This window comes from Orbicella franksi, chromosome 2, assembly GCF_964199315.1.
Source record: "Orbicella franksi chromosome 2, jaOrbFran1.1, whole genome shotgun sequence".
In the NCBI taxonomy this organism is placed as follows: Eukaryota; Metazoa; Cnidaria; class Anthozoa; order Scleractinia; family Merulinidae; genus Orbicella; species Orbicella franksi.
Window position 1 is genome coordinate 28,935,505 of NC_138146.1, and position 23,870 is coordinate 28,959,374.

At 36.8% G+C, this 23,870-nt stretch overlaps 1 protein-coding gene across 1 annotated transcript; it reads left to right on the forward strand.

The window, feature by feature from the left end:
* Positions 1–1,200: 1,200 nt before the first annotated feature.
* On the forward strand, positions 1,201–23,870 carry LOC145479122 (uncharacterized). The gene is made up of 17 exons (XM_081457379.1): positions 1,201–1,291; positions 8,164–8,522; positions 8,719–8,883; positions 9,231–9,338; positions 9,472–9,597; positions 10,222–10,318; positions 10,862–11,080; positions 11,424–11,803; positions 12,148–12,315; positions 13,183–13,293; positions 14,742–14,858; positions 15,215–15,305; positions 16,618–16,992; positions 17,205–17,315; positions 17,615–17,725; positions 19,731–19,822; positions 23,023–23,870. Exons 1-17 carry the CDS (start codon positions 1,237–1,239, stop codon positions 23,656–23,658), a joined length of 3,321 nt encoding a protein of 1,106 aa, XP_081313505.1. The 5' UTR covers positions 1,201–1,236; the 3' UTR covers positions 23,659–23,870.

The window sequence follows — 23,870 nt, forward strand, 5'->3', positions numbered from 1 at the left end:
GCGCAATGAGTCAAGAAGGAACTTTATGTATACATTCTCTTCTATTTCGTGCGGGATACTCAGGTTTCAAATAAAAGTATGTACTTTCATTGAAAGAACGCCAGTTTCTAATCAGTCTTTGTTCACAGGATTGTAGAAACAGTCCACGTCAGCAGGGTAAAGGACATCGTCATAACTTATACCCCGGGCTTAAAGTATGATTCAGTACATTTTCAAAAATAAGCGACTCGATAGAAAGCCCTTTCAGATCTATAGGCTTAGTTTTCGACTGTACGCCGTTACGAACTCGCTTTGCTGAGAGATCCACTGAATGTCGCTTTAAATTATGAAGCATTTCCGTGGTATCCATGACTGTCGTTGGATGAACTTTTCACGCTCTCCCAGAGAGCTTTCCTGTTCGTGGTAACAGAGACTCGGGCTCTTTCATTTGCGGTTCATAAAGTTTATAATGACTGAAAACTTCTTACTTTATTTTACTTTGATAAACTTCTCATGCGTTACTTTAAATAAAGACAACGTGTCGTCATCATCGACAAAAGACATCTTCGACATCAAGAAACGAAAAACAAAATGGAGGCAGGCTTCTGCCAGTTACCCACTGAATTTTTTGTAACAAAACAAACATTTCACATGCAAAAAGGGCAAGGCTGTTTAATGATGAAACGAAAGATCATTCAGTCATATATAGTTGAATTTATCAGGACTTAGCTATAACGGTATATTTTTTTATTTGTTTTGAACCACCATGCAAGATGGAAAACAGAAAAATATGCAAATTTTTTCTTAACTGTCACTCAGTGGAACACTTCCATGTCTTTTTAATTGTTCATCTAAAATGACCCTTTCTCTCTGAAGGTCAAAACAAAAGTAGCGAGCTTCGCGAAGGCTTGGCGGCGGAAAAAATGTAGCAAGATGTGTTTGACGGGCTATCTCAATGTACGTCAACGGCTCAAAGGGATTTATTGTTCCTTTGGCCAGATTCGTAGATAATACAGCAAAGTTTAGTTCGATAATATCAATTAGCCGAGGTTGAAAAAAAAAGAATTATTTACAGGTACTTCACTTGTCCGTTTCTTGTCCTGACTCGTTCATTAAACACATATATTATGCTAGTTTGACGTCCTAAATTAGTGGTAGTTAAGACGTCAATTGTACCACTCTATTTTCAAGTTGGATCATTTCCAACTCTTGGTAACCCACCGAATTTCCTTCCTGGAGGCGCAGATTGTGCTTGAAATGGAGCATTTTGTGTCTCTACTGTTTTTATTCGGTTGCCTAACTGCAGTATCAGGTAGCTAAACAACATAATTTTGTGTCTATAAGTTAACGAGCTATTGAATCCTCCTTCGCGCAAACCATGTTTCTCTGGCAAATTCTACCTCAGCAAATCTGCTGTAGTTAACTTACGTTTCCAAAATCAGATCAGTACAGCGTTTTCTTTACGGCTATTTCATATTCTTGAACACATACATCAGCAGTTTCGCGTAACAAATAGATCACCAGTGAATTACGTACTAAAACTGGAATAAACGATTTCATTTAGTACAAAGATAACGAAATCCTGAAACTAAGCTCTAAACTCGCACGAAATTATTTAAAAATAAAGATTAAAAAATTACCCAAAAATCTTCAGATTTATTGTAGTTACAATCATGGTTTTGCCTAGGTGTAATGTTCGGCTCCATTATTGCAATTTTTTCTCAACAGAATATTCCTCAAATAAGTTTTGAACGGGATTCAATAATCACCTAGCGGAACGAACGTTTCTTGAACTTCCACGACTTACTTAGAACCATGCACAACTGTAAATTATATAAGTTGTACCGATACGAGATAATACCTGACTCTCCGCCTGTGAACGGAGATTGGAATTGAGAAAGCAGCGGGTTAAAAATATAACATGAGTCAGTTTCTGAGATGTTTGACAAAAATCTATAGATCAATCTTCGTCACCTTCATATCATGATTTTGAGGAAACTTGAGCGAATTTATCACCTAAATTGAATGCGTTTTCTTGTTCACCGAGTTTTACGCAAGTCTACTGTGAATCACCTCTAAAAATTTTACCACAGTTATCTAGAAACTTTTCCATCAACTTACTTTTGTCTGTCTTATGACGAAATTCGCGCACTATTAGCCACAAAGTTGCCTTTCTTTTTGCACACAACTAAGCATTTGATTCACTGAGGAAAAAATAAATGACAAAACTTACTTAGACATTAAAGTCAATATCTACCATCTTTCTTTAATTGTGCCTAGTGCTTTTCAGAAATTTCGAGCAATTTTATCAATTAATTAAATGGAATTATTTTTCTTTCTGCTAGAATAAGTAGTTGAATAGCTCTCTGCAAGATTTACGAAAATTATCTACATCACTCTCAGTCTTAAAAATATATTTAGTTAGTTACCATGATTATTGGGAAATTTGAGCAACTTTGTCAACTAAATTGGAGGATTTTTTTCTGTTTAACAGTATAAATCGCTTTCTAAGACACTAACCAAAGTTATCCAGATAAGTCTCCATCAATTTACTTAGGCTTTGCATATGAAAAAATTTGCGCACTATTAGCAACACAATTGGATGTTTCTTTCTGCCCACAAAGTCGTAACTAAGCATATGAATCACCCCGAGGAAAAACAAAATTACCAAACTTATTTAGACATTAACTCAAGGGCTATCATCTTTCTTTAGGCATGCTTTTTGACGAATTTCGAGAAATTTTATCAAATAATGAAATGAAATGATTTTTCTTTCTGCTAGGATGAGGCTTTGTCTGCAAGTTTTACGAAAACTGTCTACATCACTCTCTGTCGTCTTACTTGCCATGATTATTGGGAAATTTGAGCAACTTTGACAACTAAATTGGATGATTTTTCTGTCTAACAGTATAAATCACTTTCTAAGACAGTAACCGAAGTTATCCAGATAAGTCTCCATCAACTTACTTTAGCCTTGCTTATGACGAAATTCGCTCGCTATTTTCAACAAAATTGGATGTTTCTTTTTGCGCACAGAGTAGTAACTAAACATTTGAATCACCCCGAGGGAGAAAATTACCAAAGTTATTTAGATATTGAAGTAAAGCTCTATCATCTTTCTCTCATGCTTTTGACGAAATTCGATCAATCCAATCAATTAATTAAATTGAGTTAGTTTTCTTTCTGCTAGAGTAGTGAATAAGACCAATCTTTTCTGTATCACTCTCTATCGTCTTACTTTTCATGACTGTTAGGAAATTATGAACAATTTTGTCAACTAAATTGGATGATTTTTCTTTCCAACTAAGCAGAAAATATTCCTCTGAAACAGTTTTTTAAACATTTACAAAGAAATATAAATAAGTATTTATCATTTTAAGTTTGCCATGCCTTTGAGATAATTTGATTTTTCTTTCTCACATAATAGTAACTAGGCCTTCAAATTGGTTCCTGAAGGATTTAGCCAAAATATCCAGGCTAGCATCTGTCATATTGCAAAATTACTTTCCTGAAGAAATTCAAGCAGTTCATCTGCTAGATTGGACAACTTACAAAAATTTACCTGATATAATGCAGCCTACATATTGTAAAAATGAACTAGTTAAAACTATCAATCAAACGTGTTTTAAGATGCCCATAACAGTCAAAACTAATTTTAAATTCAAAAAAGTGCTTTGGTAAAATCAACTATAAAAATCTTTTTGTTTTTTTCTTGTTTTTGACTAATATCCACAAATTAAAGCAAAATGTGTTGTGGCCTTCAAAACTTGTATCCAAATCTCAAAATGAAAAGCCTTCATATTTTCGTGCCATACAAAAATACTTTTAATGTGAACTTTGAAAATAATGGCTCATATTTCTTTTTACAGCAGTACTTTTTCTTCGCAAAGTAAGAGTCTAAACTGTAGCTACTGCGCTTTCATAGGGGAATATCAACTACTCTAGAGTGAAAAAATAGGCTGGTATACAGCATCTCTTTTCTTTTTTTTTTTTTCTATAGGGAGAAAAACTAAATAGCAGTATTCACTGAAAACTTAGACAAAAGATTATATAAGGGCACTAACGAATTTTAGAACAAATGTACGTGTTATTGAGCGAAACTAGAAATGGCCAAACAAAAAACTTCCCTCTGTGATGGTATGGTTTTATTATACAGAAAAATGTAAGATTTTAGAAGATTGCTTTTGAATGCAAATTAAAATCTAACTTTGCTAGCCTCGTCTTATAAATTTTATGGCCGGCTACTCAATTTTAGAAAACTAGTTTGAAGTTTTTAGTGTAAAGATGCCTTCTTGTCATTCTGTAAATAATCTGTGTTTTAGGAATCCCCTATGAGGGCAAACTTTGAACGTTTTACTGTGTTGGAGAAGAGATCGGTGGAACCATTTTCTAGAATGACTAGCTTTCAGCAAGTGTAGCGAATTAAGAAAAACTGAGGTATTTTGCTTTTCACTGTAAAATATTTGGTAGAACCAAATAAGTCCCATTGATGAAAATATATTTTTAAAAACCATTAAAAAATTTATCTTACCAAAAGATAACAATTTCACCTCAAAAAGACTTTCATAGTTACCAAACTTTTACTTTTGTAGCTAATGCTTCACAAGAAAACCATAGCTACATCCCAATCATGTCAGGTAAATAGGTAGGTAGGTAAGTAGGTAGGATGCATCCAATGGGGCCCTCTTGGCAACAGGTATAGAGTTTGATCTAATTTCCTTTATCAAAGCACCGATAGTAATAAAACTATGAAAAGTTGTAGACTCAAAATTATAAGGTCTAGAAATTTATAAGTGTTAATATCAGCCAGATAAAAGTACTCTTCGCATGTGCACGGATATGGGAATTGGGAATGTGGCGAGTCAAAAATCGCATAACGTTTCTACTTCCGCAATATTGACAGAAGCGTCTGCATCAATTTATGAAATATTTGCCAAAAGTTCTAGATAAGTCATCATAAGGAAACTTCAGCAATTTTATCAACTAAATTGGATGTCTTTTTTTTAACAGAGCAGAAAATATTCCTCAAAAAAAATCTTCTTTACACATGAACAAAAATACTTTTGCCATGTCTTTGAGGAAATTGTATTTTTCGTGTTCACGGAAGAGCGACTAGGGCTTCATATCACTTTCTGAAACATTTACCAGAATTATCCAGGCTAGATTCTGTCATCATAACAGCTTGCTTTCCTCAGGAAATTCAAGCAGTTCCATCTGCTAGATTAGAGAATTTTCCGAGATTTTCTTGATGCTGCAAATGCAGCTTACATTTTAGAAGCCCAAATTCAAAGGTCAACATCGGAAAAATCAAATATAAAACTTTTTTTCTTACATAATTTTGGCTGACCTCCACTAAACAAAATGTGCGGTGGCCTGAAAACTTGTCAAAATAAAAAGAAATCAACTCGAAAAATTAAAAAAAAAAATCATATTTTAATTTATGGTACATATATTTACTACAGTGCTTTTTCTTCACAAAGACACAAATCTCAACTGAAGCTTTACTGTGCTTCCAGAGGGGAATATGAACTACTCAAGAGTAATCCCAGTGGCTCTTCGATAATTCTAAACAAATAGGCTGGTGTATAGCGTTTGTTTTCTTTCGTTTCGATAGTGAGTAAAAAAAATTAACGACAGCCGTTTGTATTGAAAAATTCATACGCTCTGAAAAATATCTACAAAAAAATATATGTTGTAGAGACATTAAATAATTTTAGAGCAAATGTGTTGTAAAGGAAAACTGGAACTTCCCTCTGTGGTGGTATTATTTTGTAATACCCAAAAATGCAAGATTTGGAATATTACTTTGGAAAATCAACCAAACTATAACTTTGTAAGCTACTTTTTATAAATTGCATTGCCTAGTGACATTACATCACTTTCATTAATTACCTACATTACATTAGGTACATTACATTACATTGAATTACATTAACTGAGTTAGATATGATTATGTTACAATACTTATAAGTATTAATTTAAACGTTAAAATTTTTTAATGTCTGCACCAATATTAGTCACACAGCGAAGAAACAAAATTTATCAGCTGGGAAACATTTTGAAAGTCAAATTTTTCTTTGGATTTTGGTGACACCGATATATTGCTTTAACATGCAAAAACAATTGACGCAGTTTTTCTTTAGTTAAGGAACTACAGTAGAAACACGGTTTCATATATTGAGCAATGCTAGGTGTTTTTTTAGATGGTTAATTAAGGTCTAGTCATGCACACAGCGAAGAGATGCATGCTTCACAGTAACTAGTTACTCTTAAAACTTTTTATTTGAACACATACTCTAGAAAAAGATGAGGAGTTATTTTTAATTATTTTCAATTTTGCATAAAAAAAATTAGCTGGGAAACATTTTGAAAGTCCAATTTTTGTCTCAATTTTGGTAGCACAGATAAATTGCTTTAACATGCAAAAACAAAAGAGGCAGATTTTCTTTAGTTGAGGAAGGACAGCACAGTAGAAACACGGATGCAGATATTGAACAGTACTACGCTTATTTTTCAGAGGGTTTAAGTGAGATCCTATGGAGGACACTAAACCATTTCAGAATTCTTAGTACAGTCTTAGTTACATTTAAGAACTGTGTTCAATTTGCTTGGTTACTTTAAGTAGCTATCATTGATGGTGATTTCTAAGTACTCCAGTTTTTGTTGTTGTTGTTGTTGTTGTTGTAATAAACTGAATGCTGTATCGTGACTTTAATTTATACCATCTGAAACCATTGGTATCCATTCTCGAGAAAACTTTGAGTACAATGAAATGAGTATGACCACATAGACATAAAAAACAGTTCTAAAATACCTCATACAGGATTATGGCTAAAGTAAAATTCAATTTATTGTGGTTAATGATTGAATTTGAATTATTGTAGGCCTTGAAAGGCTTGTCGATAATGTTTATGCTTGGAAAATAAGGACCCCAATTGAGACTGCCTTGTACTAATTGGGGAGAGAAGAAGGCTGGTAATATGTTCGGATAGAAGAAAAATGTACTGTAAGAAAATGTTCTACAGGAATGCAATTTTTTTCATTCTTAGCTTAAATTACCTCGTGATGCTAACGACCGCTAAAGCTAGAAAACATATTGTCACCAAAATAGCGTTAAGATCTTAATAGACCAGTAACATCTCCAATATTGTTTTTCACTTACGTGCATGTTTGATATCTTTAAATGGGCCTAGAGTTAAATACAATATGGCATTTAAATGATTCAAAATCATCGTTACATTTCCATACAAAAATTCTCTATCGCTTTCAATGTCCTTACCACATCAGTACTATCAATGTCACTTAACAGTAGTTAGAAGAGTTTTAGATATTACAGTTTACAGAGATACCTGTTCGGCTATCACAACTTGCTAAAATTCTATAATTCTGCCCTAAATCCTTCATAGTACTATAAACACATCTACTTCTAGCTACCACTTCTTGAATGAAAGATACGAATGGATTCAGGACACAAAAAAATTCAAAGGATTTTGTATTTACAGTTAAATACCATTAATATATTGTTGGAAAATGAGACCTGTGGCAGGGCTGAAATTAATTTCAGGGAAGTAAACGGGAGCAGAGCAAAAAATAGCATGAATGCATTTCCAGCTTTCAGGAAATGCCTCTCAGTTGATTAAGCAGATCAATTTTTATATTCTCTCAGAATTCGTGTCAAATGTAACACTGCATTTAGTTGGAACACTTTCTTTTCTAGTTTACTACTTGACTTACATGTTTTACATCCATTATTTATTCTGTTATCGCAGTTACGAAGAAAGAAGTAAAAGGAAGGAAATGTTTTTACCTATAAGTTTAAGAATAAGGAAAAGAAACCATTGTTTCAATTTTTTCTTTTTTTAATTTGATGTAGAAATGCAGTTTTACAGTAAAAGCATTCAATTGAGTAGTGGTGACAAACATTCAGATACAAAGAAGGAAATGCTTAGTTGACCAGTTATAGCCGTGTCACAGTAGAAACAAAATGAAAGTTTTAAGTTTTTAAGTAAAACTGGACAGTTAAATTAGTTCTAATTTAGGTCACACGCTAAACCCCTTCGGGAGTTCTTTGTAGAATCACAGAGTTACTCATTTTCAAAAAATGAGTTGCATTCTAAGGTCTCTGCTTGGTTGCTCTCTTTCCTGTTTTCACTTCTGAAAATGCTCTCCATCATCTTATTTTAGGACAAGTTGCCGCTCAAAATGGCAAGGTCAACTTCACTGTGGCACGCCCCAACTTTTCTTACTGCACAACCGTGAAGTACCCTCGTGCATTTTCTAGCTCTAGAAATGTACGTGTTCTTGCATCCATCAACCATGGGAAAGTATCTTTCAATGTTCATGATTCAGCAGTTGTGTGGACATCAGACGTGACACAGAGCAGTTTTCGTGTATGTGTATTGGAATCGGGTCTTGGTACAAATGGATCCGCTATCGTTGATTGGATTGCATTTCGAGGCACACCCTCTGGAATGTTGGACGGCACCGCCTCCTTCAGTACATTCACCAGCGGCACAAAATGTGAACGAGTTAGCTTTGCACAGGTGATTTCACAACTGTAATGGTTAGTTAATGTTAGCAGGGAAAACGTTCTTAATATGATAATAAAACATGAGAAGTAATCGAATTATCGATGCTGTCGCCTAGCAACGTTGTAGTTACAAGGTCAGATCTGCAGCTCAGTAAACTTTTAAAACTGATACTAGAGTAAAGAAAATGTTTTTTGCTCTTTCTTTGCAGCGCTTTCCCTCTGTCCCAAAACTTCTCGCCACAGCACGTCACACTGTCAGCAACAGGTCACAGGACGCTATGAATATCTGGATAGAAGAGCTTAAAGAAGATTATTTCAGGGTGTGCCTTCGCGAAGTGAAAACATTCGACGGCAAGCATCAGAATTTACAAGTGGTAAGTTTTCACAGTGAGATAATTGTACTGAAAGAATTCAAAGACTTCTGTCTGGAGAAACTCCTTGACTGTTATGAAAATAATTGCGGCTGATGAAGTTAAAGAACGCTTGTTTCCTCTTTGCACCAAAAGCTGACATGTTCCTCCAATTATAAAATAACCAGAACTTGGACCACAAATGCTTGATTTAAACCGTTTGAACTTGTTATCATAGACCGATCAGATATTTTTCTAATACCTATTAAACTTTCAAGTCAAAATTTGAATGAGAATTGTTTTTAAAATAGATATGAGTTTATAACTTTGAAGTGACTCTATGATTTCTAATGTACTATGTTTTCTTTCAGGACTGGCTAGCATTCACGCGAGGAGGCGTTCACCTTACCTTTGAAGGAAAACTACAGTTTAAAAGTGGTGGCGCTCCGCTGGAAAAAGACAATTTCGCTTTTTGTAAGGTAATAATTTTTCACCTGAAATCTATTCAGCAAAAAGAAAAGCGGAAATCCTAAGTGCCTCGAGCCTATTACTATCAATATTATGTCGTCAGGCAATTCTTATTTCTAACCTTCTCTTTTGCTGTCGTGACAGATACATAATTTCTCTAAAGAGTTTTATGCACCTCCGGTTGTCATAGTAACAGCAAATCACCTTTACGATGGCAAGAACGTCTATTCTATCAAGCCAGAGAACAACGTCATAAACAGTTGGATTGAGGTAACTTGTCTATACCCTGACATGTAGTGCTCTTTACTGTTCAACAGAAAAATCCACTGCGATATTAAAGTAAAATTTGGTGAGACACACATCTTGAAATTTAGAGAATTTAAGCAATAGTTTTATCTGAAATACTTTTAAGTCGTCCCTAAAAGCTAAGGGTTGGAGTGCTTTCATGGAAAATATAATTTACAGAGCTACAATCGGTCCAGTCGTGATCCCAAGGACATATGTTTGACATTCAATTTTAAGAATACCTCAAGTAAGATTCTTGAGCATTCCTAGGAATTCCAAGCATATACATTTGTGTAACTTGCAGTTCCCAAGAATTCTCAGGAATTCCAAACTTATGCAACTCTGTCTAATCGGCATAGTCTGGAATTTCTCGGAATATCTGAGAATTCCTAGGAATTCCTGGAAATTCTCAAAGAGCTGGAAATTCAACTGGCAAAAGAATAGCGAGCTAGTCTTAGTATATCTTTTATTGCGTATCATGACATTTTGCAGACACTTTACATTCCACCTGCAAAAGGTTTCCAAGCAAATTCTCCCTACTCATCAAATTGAAGCGTTTTCAATGAATATCATTATTCTACTAATCCAAGTCTTTTTGCTGCATAATAGGAAATAACGACTTCATATTTTCGTGTGTGTATAAAAGACTTGACAGGAATGGAAATTCAGCACGATTCCGTTACTGTTGATTACGCGGTTATTGGAGGTAAATCAAAGATTGCTTGAACTCAAACTGTGCGTTAAGAAAAATACAGGTCAAAGTTGACTTTAATTTAGGCAAGAACAAAGACTGTGATGTGTGTAATTTAATTTTAAAATATGAGTGATACGCGTATCGTAATTATTATGAATTACTTGGAGATTCCTTCCTCGTCGTTTTTATCCTGGACCTGGCAGCCTAATTAGAATGTCTGATCAGAATGTGGCTTTTAAGCCGTACACCACTGACAAGACTCTGAGGCTCTGCTGAAATGATAATTTAACTCTCTACTCAATTAATTATCAAGTACATACCATTTGACACTTTTCTGTGAGATTACATGAGTAGACTTTCATGCAACAACCAATTTTCAAAACAGAGCGTAAAATTGCACCCCACCCCCTATGATAATTTTTGAAACGAAAAATGGATCGGTTCTAGTATTGATCACTAAACAACGAAGAATGCAGCGTTAGACTTGCCAATCAAGCAGTAGGTAGATTCATTTGATGAATCCCATTTCCATTTGCTAAATATTTCGTTTTACAGCTCTTGATCTGTGTATCAACATTTCCTGTAACTACTTCGCTGTCTGTAAGGCGTTTGGGCCCAGGGACGCGCGGTGTATATGTGTGGATAATTGTCCATCATACGAAGAGCCTGTGTGTTCCTCCAATGGAACCACCTACGACAACGAATGTGTGTTCCAGCGAGAAATGTGCCATCTGAAAGCTAACTTCACTCTGTATCACCCAGGTGCCTGTACAGGTAAACAAACTGCTATAAATTAAGTCGACGACCACTACATGGATTTAATCTACTGTAGCTGCAAGACGGCTACTAAGGTCTTTGGTACAAATCAGGACAAATGTGGAAAAACAAGAGGATTTTAGCAAGGGCTATTGAAATCAATAAAGAAATTAGGGGCAGGCAGACATTTTTTGGATAATTGGCCTTGAATCTCGAATAAAAATATTGACGTCAGCAATGCTTAGTAACAGGCCTGAATATATCCGAGAAAGTATCAATGCTATCTTTACTTGTAGCCACTATTTTTCTCATTGTCATAAGAATTGACATTAAGTTGACATTCCTTATATTTCAATCCTAGGATTTCCTTCGCAGAAAGGTCGTCATCTTCTCCATCGAACCCCAAGCTGGGCTGAATCAGTTTGTGACCAAGTCCCACTGGCTCCTTATGTCTTCTATCCTGACAAAACAGTTCATATACAAGTTTCCGTGAATCATGTTAACCACACAGTGCCTGGTTATGTCCATGAAGCTGTGGTGGTCTGGGTTGAAGACATCAGAGAGAACAATTTCACAGTTTGTGTTACACAGGCTGGGAGAAATGAGAAGAAAGATGGACAAACGTTTGCCACAGTGGACTGGTTAGCATACCAGGGGGCCCCTGACGGGGGAGTGTCGGGGAAAATGGATATGCCAACTTGGTGGACTGGAACGAATTGCCGCTCCGTGTCTCTGCCTCCGGTTAGAATCAATCATAACACTTATACTTGAAAGAATGCATCTGTTAATTAAACAATCGAGTGATGCAGTGAAGATTTTCTTTTCTTTTCTACATCTAATTAACCAAACTTCTGGTTCAGTGGTGTAATCTTTCTTTTAATAGCTAGCTTGATGCAGCTCATCAAATATTAACACTTCTTTAGCAGTAGATGTAAATAATTAACTTTTGTTATAATAATGATTTTAAAGTTTAATCTATCTATTTGTCTGGGTAGATTTCAAGCAAAGCTAACGACCAGTTAAGACGAGTCTAGAGCTCCATAAAGAGGCTTTTAATATTTCTATTGCCATTTATATTTTGGCAGAAAAAGTTTAAATCAGTGCCAACTGTGCTTTTGTCAGCACAGCATGAAAGGCATGGTGTAAAGCACGATGCTTCCTCTGCGTGGGTAGAAGATGTCACAACAACGTCCTTCAAGATCTGTATCAGAGAATTACAAAACTTTGATGGAGCCCACCAAAGCATCCACGCTGTGAGTGATTCTCAGTAACCGATATTAAAAATACGGCTTTAGAATCTTTAAATGTAGATTCAATTCTCTTCTTATACTAAGAAAAGACTTCAGATTCCTGTCTTCAGTCTACGTACTTCGTAATTCTGACTTCTGACTTTGGTCCGTTCCAAGATGGAAGCAATCAACTTGCGACAATTTCACTGATTCTTTCACAATCAGCGCCTAGGGTTGTGCGGCAGAATCTAGGATGCGAATTTGTGGTTCGATGTCAGTTTTTAATCTCAAACAAATACGAAAGACAAGTTTTCATTTAACCCTGGGAGGTCCTGGGATGTATCAGCGATCATTAACACACGAAGGTACGAGAGGGGGTTAATGGAGCCCCATGGATATTTATTAAATTCTATTTTTCTTACGTGGATAGCCTAGATGGAGCGGCTATATCATTTTCTGTTGATTATTATTTTCTATGACAGCAATAAAATCTCATTCTTGGATGTCACTATTTTCTCCGTGATGTCAGAAAATATGGATCCACTAATATTGCAAAGTCACACGCCATTAAGTAAACGTGAAATAAGCCTCATTTTTAACAAAACTTTCCCTGGAGTGGGGTCCTTGAAGTCTGAAGTCTGAAGCCTGAGGTCTGAAGTCTGAAGTCTGAAGTCTGAAGTCTGAAGTCTGAAGTCTGAAGTCTGAGGTCTGAAGTCTGAAGTCTGAAGTCTGAAGTCTGAAGTCTGAAGTCTGAAGTCTGAAGTCTGAAGTCTGAAATCTGAAGTCTGAGGTCTAAAGTCTGAAGTCTGAAGTCTGAAGTCTGAACGGTCTTAAGTTTGAAGTCTGAAGCGATGATAACAAAAAATTATGCCAGTTCCATTCTTTTTTCAGGATTGGATGGCATTTGAAGAGCTTCATCGACCTCTGTTTAGGGAACATGGGTTTGTATACTTTACCAACGGAAAACAACCATCCAAAGAATTCAACTATGCTTTCTGCGAGGTATGTTCACAGTTCAGGATACAGCTTACTTTGGCGTTCGTATTACGATCTATTAACTTGCCGTTCAGCTTCATTGAGTCGTTCATATATTCAAACGAGAGAATATGATCAGGATCATAACCCCTTGACTCAAACTTTCCAGATAATCATTGTTAAAGGTCCGGTAATACGGGCAACATTTTTCTTCAACTTGTCTCGCACCATTGTTGCATTGCAAGTTGAAACACTCTGTTACGCGTATTACCACGTTTGTGACCAACGTTAACTTGTCTCGCAGCATAATACAATGTTGCGAATCTGCGAATTCTGCACGTTTCATTACTGAGTCAATCGTGTGCAAATAAAGATGGCGCCTTCTTTCATGTAATTTAGCGTTTCGGCGAGCTTTCACTTCGACTTCTGGCCGTCATTTTCTTCTTAATTTCCCGTGCCAGCAAAGTTCTCTCAGTATGAAGCTCAGTGTCATTTCAGAACAAAATAAAGTTTTGTTGTTGTGGTTGTTGTTGTTGTTGTAAAAGATAGCAGGCGAAAAGTTGTATTTCTGCAAGTTCTTTCAAGCCTTTTGCCTTTTTTATCGCTTGTTTTGAAGGGACAAACGATGTGCCCCAAAGACTATGATAGCCCTCGAGGACTTTCTACAGGGTCAATTTATTACTTTCCTAGAGCTACTGGCCTACCTCGAATTCAGGCTCGGCCGTGTTTTTTTTCCTTCTCTCTTTCTTTCTTTTTTTTTTTTTTTTTTTTTTGCCGCGTTGCCTGGCTTCGCGGCAGCCAATCACAAGCGTCGAATTCAAATTTGTTGCGAGACAAGTTGTAGCTCCAGTGGTAATACGAGCAGCAAAACTAAGATTTGTTGCAGAAAGTAGAACTCGAGTCTACTTTGCGCAACATGTTACCTCAACTTGCAACACTGTATTTTGCTGCGGGACAAGTTGGTCACAAACGTGGTAATACGCTCAACAGAGTGTTTCAACTTGCAATGCAACAATGTTGCGAGACAAGTTGGAGAAAAATGTTGCCCGTATTACCGGACCTTGAAGGTACATATGTGATATGAAAAGCATCACATGGCAGTAATTTAAAAGTTCAAGAAAGGAGGTGCGAATTCCGCGTCTCAAAAGGTGCATCTACCAAAAAACGTTTTTAAAAGGTGCTACGATTCAATTCTGTGGCTCAGCACTAATAACTCGTTTTTGAATACTAACCTTATAGTTTAGATTTCTTATCACTTTTAGTTTAGGTATACAATTTCAGCTATACCTGTACATTTGTTGCCCCGGCTCTTAACCACGTGACATTTTCATTTATAATCGTATTTATAATCGTATTTTTCATTTATTTCTGCCTTATTACGCAATTGGATGTTGATTTTATGTTACTTATTTTGGATTGGACAAATTATGCTACATTCATAATAAGAATATATGCCTGTTCCTCTCTTTCATTAGGACGTGGTCTTTAAGAGGCATTATAACAACTCTCCAGCAATTTTGGTGACTGCAAATCACTCAACAAAAGGAGGAAAGCTTAATCCTATTTATAATTCAATATCAGCTTGGGTTGAGGTCAGAATCGCTTTTTTTTTTTTTCATTATACCATCTGAATAGTTGTAGTCCCTGGGGTCAATACTGAGCAGCTCCGTTTGATGTATTTATAAGCTGTCTACAATTTTCCATGTGCTTGCTATCTAACGAGGTGTGCCCTAGCTACAGTATGTTTAGTGGGGAGAATGCGCAGTTAATGAATGGTATGATACAAAAAAAATAATTGCATGCGAATAGATTTAGAGGTTGCAAAGAGGAAAATGTAGGCAAACATTGCTGAGTTTGATTAATAACATGTCTGGATTCAGTAACATTTATTATCACTTCGCAAGTTTTTTCAGTAATTCTTTTCTGCATGTCTTCTTCTTCTTTGCAGTATATAAACAGGACAGGATTTAGAGCATGCGTGAAGGAATTGTTTGTGAACCAGCATGATCCTCTATCAGTGTCATATGCAATCATGCCAGGTGGGATAAAAAAGAAAGGTCACTGAGAAAGATCACAATTCTTTTAGTACTTTCCTTTAGTAATACGTCCTTCTACTCCCATGTTTTTTGGGGTTTTTTATGTTCACTCAAACGAGATGGAGGCTAACTCGACAACTTCGCGGTTCTATTAGCCTCCATGCACAAACTATAGACCATTTTCACCTTTAATTGTTATATATGTATCTTTTTTCTTTTTTTATGCTAATATGGTAATTTCAAAACTGTAAGTGCAAAATAAAGTGAAGTTGAAGTTGCTGAAGTTTGAATATAACTATTGGTTGGAGTGGTTGCTTTGTTGGTATAGCTAACGTTGAATCTTTTTTCTTACGGGCTTAACTACTTTATTATACGGTTAAACATATACACCAACGGCCACCTCTCAACAACGGCCACATTTATTGCCCCAGCGGACGCTCCAGTTAATACAATGAATGGCGAACGGTGTACACAAAACTCCATTTCTATTGTAAAAGTTTGATTGCGTTACGTATTTATATGCTACAATATGAAGCTTTTAAACATACGAATGTTGCAGCTCCAGAAAAAAGACAGACGTCATATTACACCCTAATAGCGGAGCACCGGCGGCCCGAAGGGCCGCCAAGCGGAGCCCCATACTCATATAGGAAAGAAAAGGAAACCCATGAGTTGATTTTCTCATGGTTACCATGGCTAGCGGTATTGCTCGTGGGCGCCTACGCACGACGACGACGACGACGACGGAGTCGCGCAACATGGCGGCCATACTCCAAATAATAGGTTGACAGAGATATGCAGCCTTGGTTTGCCGTGTACTTCTTTGATATTGGACATCCAAGTTATGATCAATTGACACCTTTTAAAACAAGGTATCCGCTGATCAGTATCACATGACCATATCGCGGGCTCAAGTTTACAGCTCATCGAGGTCGCTGACCAAGTGCTGGTTTTCGATTGGATCGCGGGCTCATCCCAGGTTAACTTGTTGAAAACAGGGCAGGATTGTTCGGAAGCCGGCTAACGCTAACCCAGGATTAAAGGTTAACCGAATTATATCTCGTTCTTCTATACAAATGTTTTTTGCCGCTTTGTTTTGCATATATAGTGATTATTAAAACTCAAAACAGAAGGTTAAACAATATACAAAAAACCTCAACGCCAAAACTCAAATCAAAATTCTTCCTTTTCCTGGGTTAGGTTAATTTGACTCTGAACAACCCGGCCCAGGAGCTACGCTTTTAGGCTGGCCTAAATCTATATGTTAGCTAGAGCACCCTAATAGATAGCTAATTGCATTACTTTCTTTGTATAGATGTTTGTGAACCTGGCTGGAGTTTCTATAATGGTTCCTGTTACTTTACCAGTGAAATATGTGAGACATGGTCCAACGCCAGTGCAATCTGCAGAAACATGGGCGCTAACTTAGCCGCTATTGAAACTCAAGAGGAAAACGTGTATATTCAGCAAAGACATAATGGTGACAAGGCATGGATTGGTTTGAATGACATTGCCACAGAAGCACTGTTCGTCTGGGTGGATGGGTGTCCTGAGAAATTCCGCTACTGGGCAGAGAAACAACCAAACAACATTGGTGGAGAAGACTGCGTACACACACTCGGTGTTGATCACGGTTACAAGTGGAATGACGTAGATTGTGCTGCATGTCATCAATATACTTGTAAAAAAGGTGAATACACATTCTATTTTGTTAAGACTATCAATTTTCATATTCCCCCACTACCACAAGTTAAAAAATTAGAGTAGGAAACAAAGGGCAAGACTACATGTTATCATCAGTATTCCCTGGGGAATGACCTTAACTGGTAACTATAAGAATGGAGAATAAGACCTCAGCAAGACATAAACTTAATCAATTTATGATGCTTTTTTGCGAAACAGATTATGATGAATGCACTAGTAATCCGTGTTTGAATGGAGGAACCTGTGTTAACGGCAAAAGAAAATTTACCTGCGCCTGTCCTCGCACACACATGGGGCGGACATGCGAAGGTGGGTTTGATTTAATACCAATAATTATAAAAAGGTATTAATGCAATAGAGCGTTTTCACTCACATGAGAAAAGAGTTCGAATCCCACAGGATTAATCTGGAACACCAACATGGCCGCCGTGTTGATACACCAAAATGGCTGCGGTGACGTGAAAAACAAGAATAATCAGAGCGGATATCCATGCTCAGCGTGTGAAAGAAAAAAAAAAAGAAATAAGAAGTAAACAAATAGATATTGAATGAATAATACTAACTAAAACTTAATTAATGCAACACCAACCGGTTTTATTTCCATGCAGAGTTCGACGAATGTTCCGGTAATCCCTGTCTGAATGGTGGAACTTGTACTGATGGAGTTAATAACTACACATGTACTTGTCCTTCGCCGTATTTTGGAAAACAATGTCAAGGTACAAAAAACCTATCTCTTCAAGAGTTACTTTTATTGACTTCAGTTAGACACTGTTTTCTGTTTTGTTGGTAAAACACCCTGTAAGAAATTAAGCGCGCGCTATAAAAGCCCCTCCACAATAGCTCGATAAAACAGCTGTTGACGTGTAATTATGTTGCGAGCAAGGCGAATTTACGTCTTCAAGCATCAACAGAAGTTAGCGAAACCACAGCACTCTCGTTCTCGTGGCTTTAGCCAGATCAGTGCTGATTTCGAGCGCGCTGAAAAAAGAGATTTGTCGAAGACAAAAATGAAACTTTTTTAGGGATCAAATAGTTATTCGTATTTCTTGGAATGGAAACAGTCAATTTTGTTTCCACGAGATATTGAAAACAGACAAACCAAGCTATTTGTTTATGCTCTCATTTGCCTGCAAAGAAGAAGGTGGAATTTTTACAACCTTATTTAATCCTACAACGACGATTCGTATAGGTCGTGGTAGGTAAATTGGAGTGATTTTTTGGAAAATCTAAGGAATGCAAAGGCAGCTTAACGCGGATTTCAATCTAAGGACTTTTAAAACATATTAAGAGTACTCATTATAAATCGATAATTGTAAAAGATGTTCCTGACTCATTTAGGGTCTAAGTTACAAAAACAAAACAATGGTAGCTCTTAGTGTTTTAAGAATAAAACTATCTACCATTGTTAACATTGGTGGTTTGTTTGTATGTTTTTTTAAATTTCCGTGTTTGGAAGCGCTTGCGGACATAACAGGTCGTTGCCAGACCAACTTGGACAAATTGTTCAGCTCTCGACCAATCAAAAAAGTTTGAATTTGTTGAAAGTGAGACATTAGTGAACCACCCATTAAAGATGGTTTTTTTGCAATTAAGCCTATGTCGTGTTATTGAGAGTAATATAATCAGCCGCTTGCTGCATCAAGTTGAAAGCAGTCAGAAACGCTTTGTGAGTTCGTTATGAGATTTTTACAAGGCGTGTATGAGCACACGAAAAGTTAATTGCGAGCTCAATGGTTGTTTACAGAAACAGATGAGTGTCACTCGAATCCGTGTCAAGACGGCGGGACATGTGTAGATGGTGTATACAACTTCACTTGCGTATGTCAAAGTGCTTACGGAAGAACACTTTGTCAAGGAAAGGGAAGTTCAGTTCATATTCAGTTAGTCGAGGTTGTGTCCATCGGTTTTTCTTCCATGACTGATGTTCAGAAAGGTAGCCAAAGCAGGGGACCAATGTCCCATTGAACAAAGCTTAACTTTTTTTGAGAACCGATGCAATTTAACATTGCATGTGAATACGTGAAAGATCATATATTTGAACTGCGGAGAAAGATATGAAGACATGATTGATCATCGCAGTTATACACAACTTAAGCAGTTGTGAAATTAAAGCCGTAAAATCTATTGTGTGTAAACTTCACTTTCTGATTTTGACTGCGTCCAGCTCTTGATATTATCAGGGTTTTTGTGTAGCTTCGTAAGCAGTGGTAAATTGCTGGCTTGTTATATTACTGTTCGGAAACTAAAACTACAGTGAGTATAACTTTCCTCGAGGTTAGGGAACCCGGAAGGGAAACGCCCGCTGACCAGCACGATATCTAAATTTGACGTTGTGCCGGACACAGACTGGTCGTTTATTTGATCGATGTTTGTTTTGCTTGCTTATTGCAGACAAAATGATAATAATAATAAAAAAATCGTATAACATTAAACACTTGTGATCGCACTTGAAGTGTTTCCCCAAATTTTACTAACTCCCTACTTTGGGTTCAGATAAAATGATAATGATGATGACGAAAATGCTGTTGTTGTTGTTGTTGTTGTTGTTGTTGTTGTTGATGATGATGATGATGATGGTGGTGGTGGTGGTGGTGGTGATGGTGATAATGATGATTTCGTTCTCCTTTCAACAAATTATCCGTTTCTTATTATGCTTTATCATGTTATCTTGTAAGTTAGGTCGTAAGGTGAGTAATTAACACTATATACCTTCTTTTTAAGTTGGAGAACGGGCATCTTGTAAAGACCTCCTTTTAGCTGGGAGCAGCTCCAGTGGAATATACCCTATAAACATACGGGGATCTTCTTTCCAGGTGAGTACTTTCGCATTTTTGTATTCTTTGATTAAAATCGTAGATTGCAGGCCAGTTCCGATCAACCGTTTGTTGAAGTTCAGGTAGTTGTCCGTATTTATGCTAAGCTGAAAGGTTTTGTTAAGCCGACAATCGGTCGCCACTATTGCTATGTCTTTTAGTGGATAATCAAAACAAACTTTCTCTTCTCATTTTAAATGACCGAAGCAATGAGCTAATAGTGAGTTATCTTGAGTAGGTTATCAGCACCTACCTGTTGCTATGCTATGAGCAACGAGAAGAAGGTTTTATATGGTGAGACATTTGTGATTCAGCTTAAATCGAAGCATCACATTGTAAAATTAAACCGTGTTTTAAAACTAGAGCAGACATTGCCTCCAAGAAAATTGCTCAGGCTAAAATAAGTTAGTTTTTTATTATTGTCACATATATCCGATTTGAGAGTAAAAGCTGTCAATTCTTGAACATGAGCTGAATCTCGTCCACCTAAAAGCACATGCAGAAGCCTGAATTAAAACAGACGACCAAATTTCTTTAACACTTTAGAATGCTACAATGTATCTTAATTGTTACCCTGTTCATCGCTTTTAAAAGCAATTGTAACCGATTGGAGACTTTGTTGGACTTGAGAGGTGCAGACACAAGCCTTGCCAGGTCCTTCTATATCTTGTTTTCGTTTGTTCGTTTTTAGCAAAATACTTTATTCTTACATTTACTCTCTCCTCTTAGAGAACGAATAGAACGAACAGGCACATTTCAATATTTAGGGTGAAATATATGGGTAAGGAGCGTACCCCCATCGTACAGCGCGTAATTCTAAACCCTCCAATGGAACTACCTATCTAACTAACAAACTATGGGTTGAAGCAAGCTGTCATAATGCATAAATTGAGATAAATTGACATCCAGATCAGAAATACCAATAATAGCCTCAGAAGCATACCGTAACCTTACTGCCAACAAGTATACGCCATTATTTGACCAATGCATATTTTGTAATTGTATGAGATTTGAATCAGATGGATATTTAAAAATGTTAAAAAAAAAAGCAAACTTCTTAAAAATTTAATTTAAATTCCCGTCACTTTCTGGAACTTGTTCCACAAAACTTTAGCACAAATAGATTCTCATTATTTACTGTCTGTTTTACAGTAAATTTCTTGAATGTCTTGAACGTTTCTTTTATATTAAACCTTCAAACATTGATATCATTATTTTCTAGTAAAAACAAGCATGTTTGTAACATCGATACAATATGCAAGTTACTATTTAGAACTTGGCTTCAAACTATATTATACTCACTGATTTATATTTTTAATTGAGTGTGTAGAATAATGGATGCCAGGGCTTATCAGGAACAATTTAGGTACTTTCAAGGGTTAAAATGCCAGATATTTTCGTTCAGTTTGAAGTGCTTTTAAGCAAACGCAGAGGTTCCATGAACTGACCACTGTAACAGTCTTTGACCTAACTGATAGAAAACTGGATGATTTCTGCGACATTACATTGTCAGGCATTTAATAAGCGCTGGGGAAGGGGTCGGTAGGAGAAAAACCAAAGGGACGGGAGGGTTCGATGGCTGGGAAGTCATAAGAAAAATCCACGTACGCTGGGAAAAATTGAAGCTAATAAGGATATCCGTCTACATCGCAATGCAAAATAAACCTGGAGAGTAAGAAAGGACTAATACAAAATATAAAGGAAGAAAAAAACTTATATCTGAAGTTTCTCAGAGTTAGAACAACAAGTTATGTGTTTAATAATATACACGAAAAAATCACTTGATTCTGATTAGCTGAGAGCAGCGCAGTTCAAGTGTAACACCAATGCTAATTATACATCGTAATTCTGGATTGTGACTGGCTGGAAGAAAATAGGAAATTTTCTAAGTCAATGATATCACGTAAAACGAGGAGGAAAATTTTGAGCGGAAACTTTGAAAAAATGGCTCAGAGAAAGATCTTCCGGCATATCCTCCGCGCGAATTTTTTTCATTTTTGTATTATTAATAAGTAATCATATCGTTTTTTTCGTTGAGTGAGTCTTTCAAAAAGCTGAAATTGAACTCGAAACGGTATGATTACCTATACTAAGTACAATATTACATTGCGACTACTCGAACCGGGCCACCTAGAGCAAAACTAACCAATCAAAACGTAAACTGTGAACAATGGACTGGTAGCTTTCTCGTGACGGCAAGTAACGGTCTGTTTGACGTGAAAACACTATCGACTCCTCTTGTGACATAACTTTTGCGGCTTGTTTTGCTTCATTTTCTGCTCTCTTGTCAAAAAAATTACCAGCTATTACACTACGGTGTTTCACGAAAGTTTAGCTGATGCTGTGTTTGCACCCCACCTCCTTCTCAATGGTCCCCTCCAATATTGCAGCCTGAATCTCAGACATGCAGCCTGGCTACCATTGAAATTTTACATTCCTTTGGTGTCATTATGGGAACTAAGAAGTCGTCAACCCTAAAAATAAGGTATATACTAATAGTATACTTTCCTCCTATCCAGGACGAGACAAGTTTCGTTTAAAATATGGTCATTTGCATTTGGTTGGCAAGTGACCATAATCACAAATTAGATTGCTCAGTAGTTCAGGTTTTGACCACTTTCTTTTATTTAGAACTCATTTTGCCAGACAAATTGGCGTGCGTACGTCTCGATACCGCAAAAGAGGGAATGGGATTCAAAGTAGTATCTTCTAAGGGGACAGTTATCATTAAGACTGATCCCCTCCAGTGTGACATATGTCAGTGACGTGTACTGACTGTCGGGGTTCGACAAATAAACACCTATTGATAAAATTAAGAACTTGAAGAAATATATGGTTACCGACTACCGACATTTTGATACATGAAAGACCCTTCCGCTAAATGTTCAAAGAAACTGCTATTTACAAACTTCTGAAGTAGTCTTGAAACGATCATAGCCATTCTATTTCCATTTTGACGCAGTTACCCCTCATTAAATTGCAGTGGACAAAGTGAGATTGAACAAAAGCAGCATTGTATTTGCTGAGAAGTGTAGATCGTGGAACAAATGGTTTAATTCGTTTCATGGCTCCAATTCTGGAGGCGATTTTTTTAACTAACATTATAACGAATTAAAAAGTAAAGCTGTTTTCCCAGTAAATATTATAACAGGACGATCATCATGGTTTCATTAATAATCAACATTTTTTGGCCTTCTTAGGTGTACTGTGACATGTCCTCTAACGGTGGTGGCTGGACTCTCATCTCACGTTTCTCAAATGCTGACAGTGCAAACTGGATGCAGTCTAGCGGCAGCTGGTGGTATGACCGTACATCTTCATACGGCAGCGTTACCAGCCCATCAAATAACTACGACATGATATCACCGGCATTCTGGCTCGTCACTGGCCATTACATCAAAATAACCCGGAGTGATGACAGCTCTAACACAGCCTTGTTATACACCAGCAGCTGCACTGGTGGGAAAACCTTCAGAAGCTTTATAACAAGTTTTGGAAACTTTAGGTCTCGCGCTTCATGGAACAGTAACGCATGTCGTGGAAGCTGTTACATCTCCGGCTATGGTGGCAGCTACTCATCCACGGTGGGTTTCAGTCAGATGCACTGCAGCAGTAATCTTCAGAGTAGTCGCTACCTGTCATTCTGGTGTAACTGGGGAGGTGACGCGTCCGTGATGATGATTGGTGGTGGAGGTAATTCATGCAAAAGATCAGATCACGGTATTGGTGTCACAGAGAATGGTGCCGCAATTTTCGGCCCATGGGGTTGCTATGGAGACTTTGGTGATCACTGCACCAATCCTTCCAGTTATTCTCTCAATCTGTGGACTAAGTAGTTCATGTACGGGATACACTGCTTTTTAGACGCTCGAACACGCTAAGAAATCTTCTGTAACCATACTTAGGCATAAGGCATAGTCTAAGATATTACAGTTCTTATTTTATTTTAATTTTGATCAAACAAAAGATTACCAAACAAAATAATTGTTAAAAACATCGTTCCAACCTTGGTATACCCAGTGTTTGATTGTTTGTTTGTTGTTTTTCT

Bases quoted from the DNA above. Each gene is read 5' to 3' on its own strand.
- LOC145479122 (XM_081457379.1), top strand. From the start codon at position 1,237: ATGGAGCATTTTGTGTCTCTACTGTTTTTATTCGGTTGCCTAACTGCA. The intron at 8,523-8,718 runs GTGATTTCACAA...CTTTCTTTGCAG, and splicing joins AACGAGTTAGCTTTGCACAG to CGCTTTCCCTCTGTCCCAAA. The intron at 10,319-10,861 runs GTAAATCAAAGA...TTCGTTTTACAG, and splicing joins TGATTACGCGGTTATTGGAG to CTCTTGATCTGTGTATCAAC.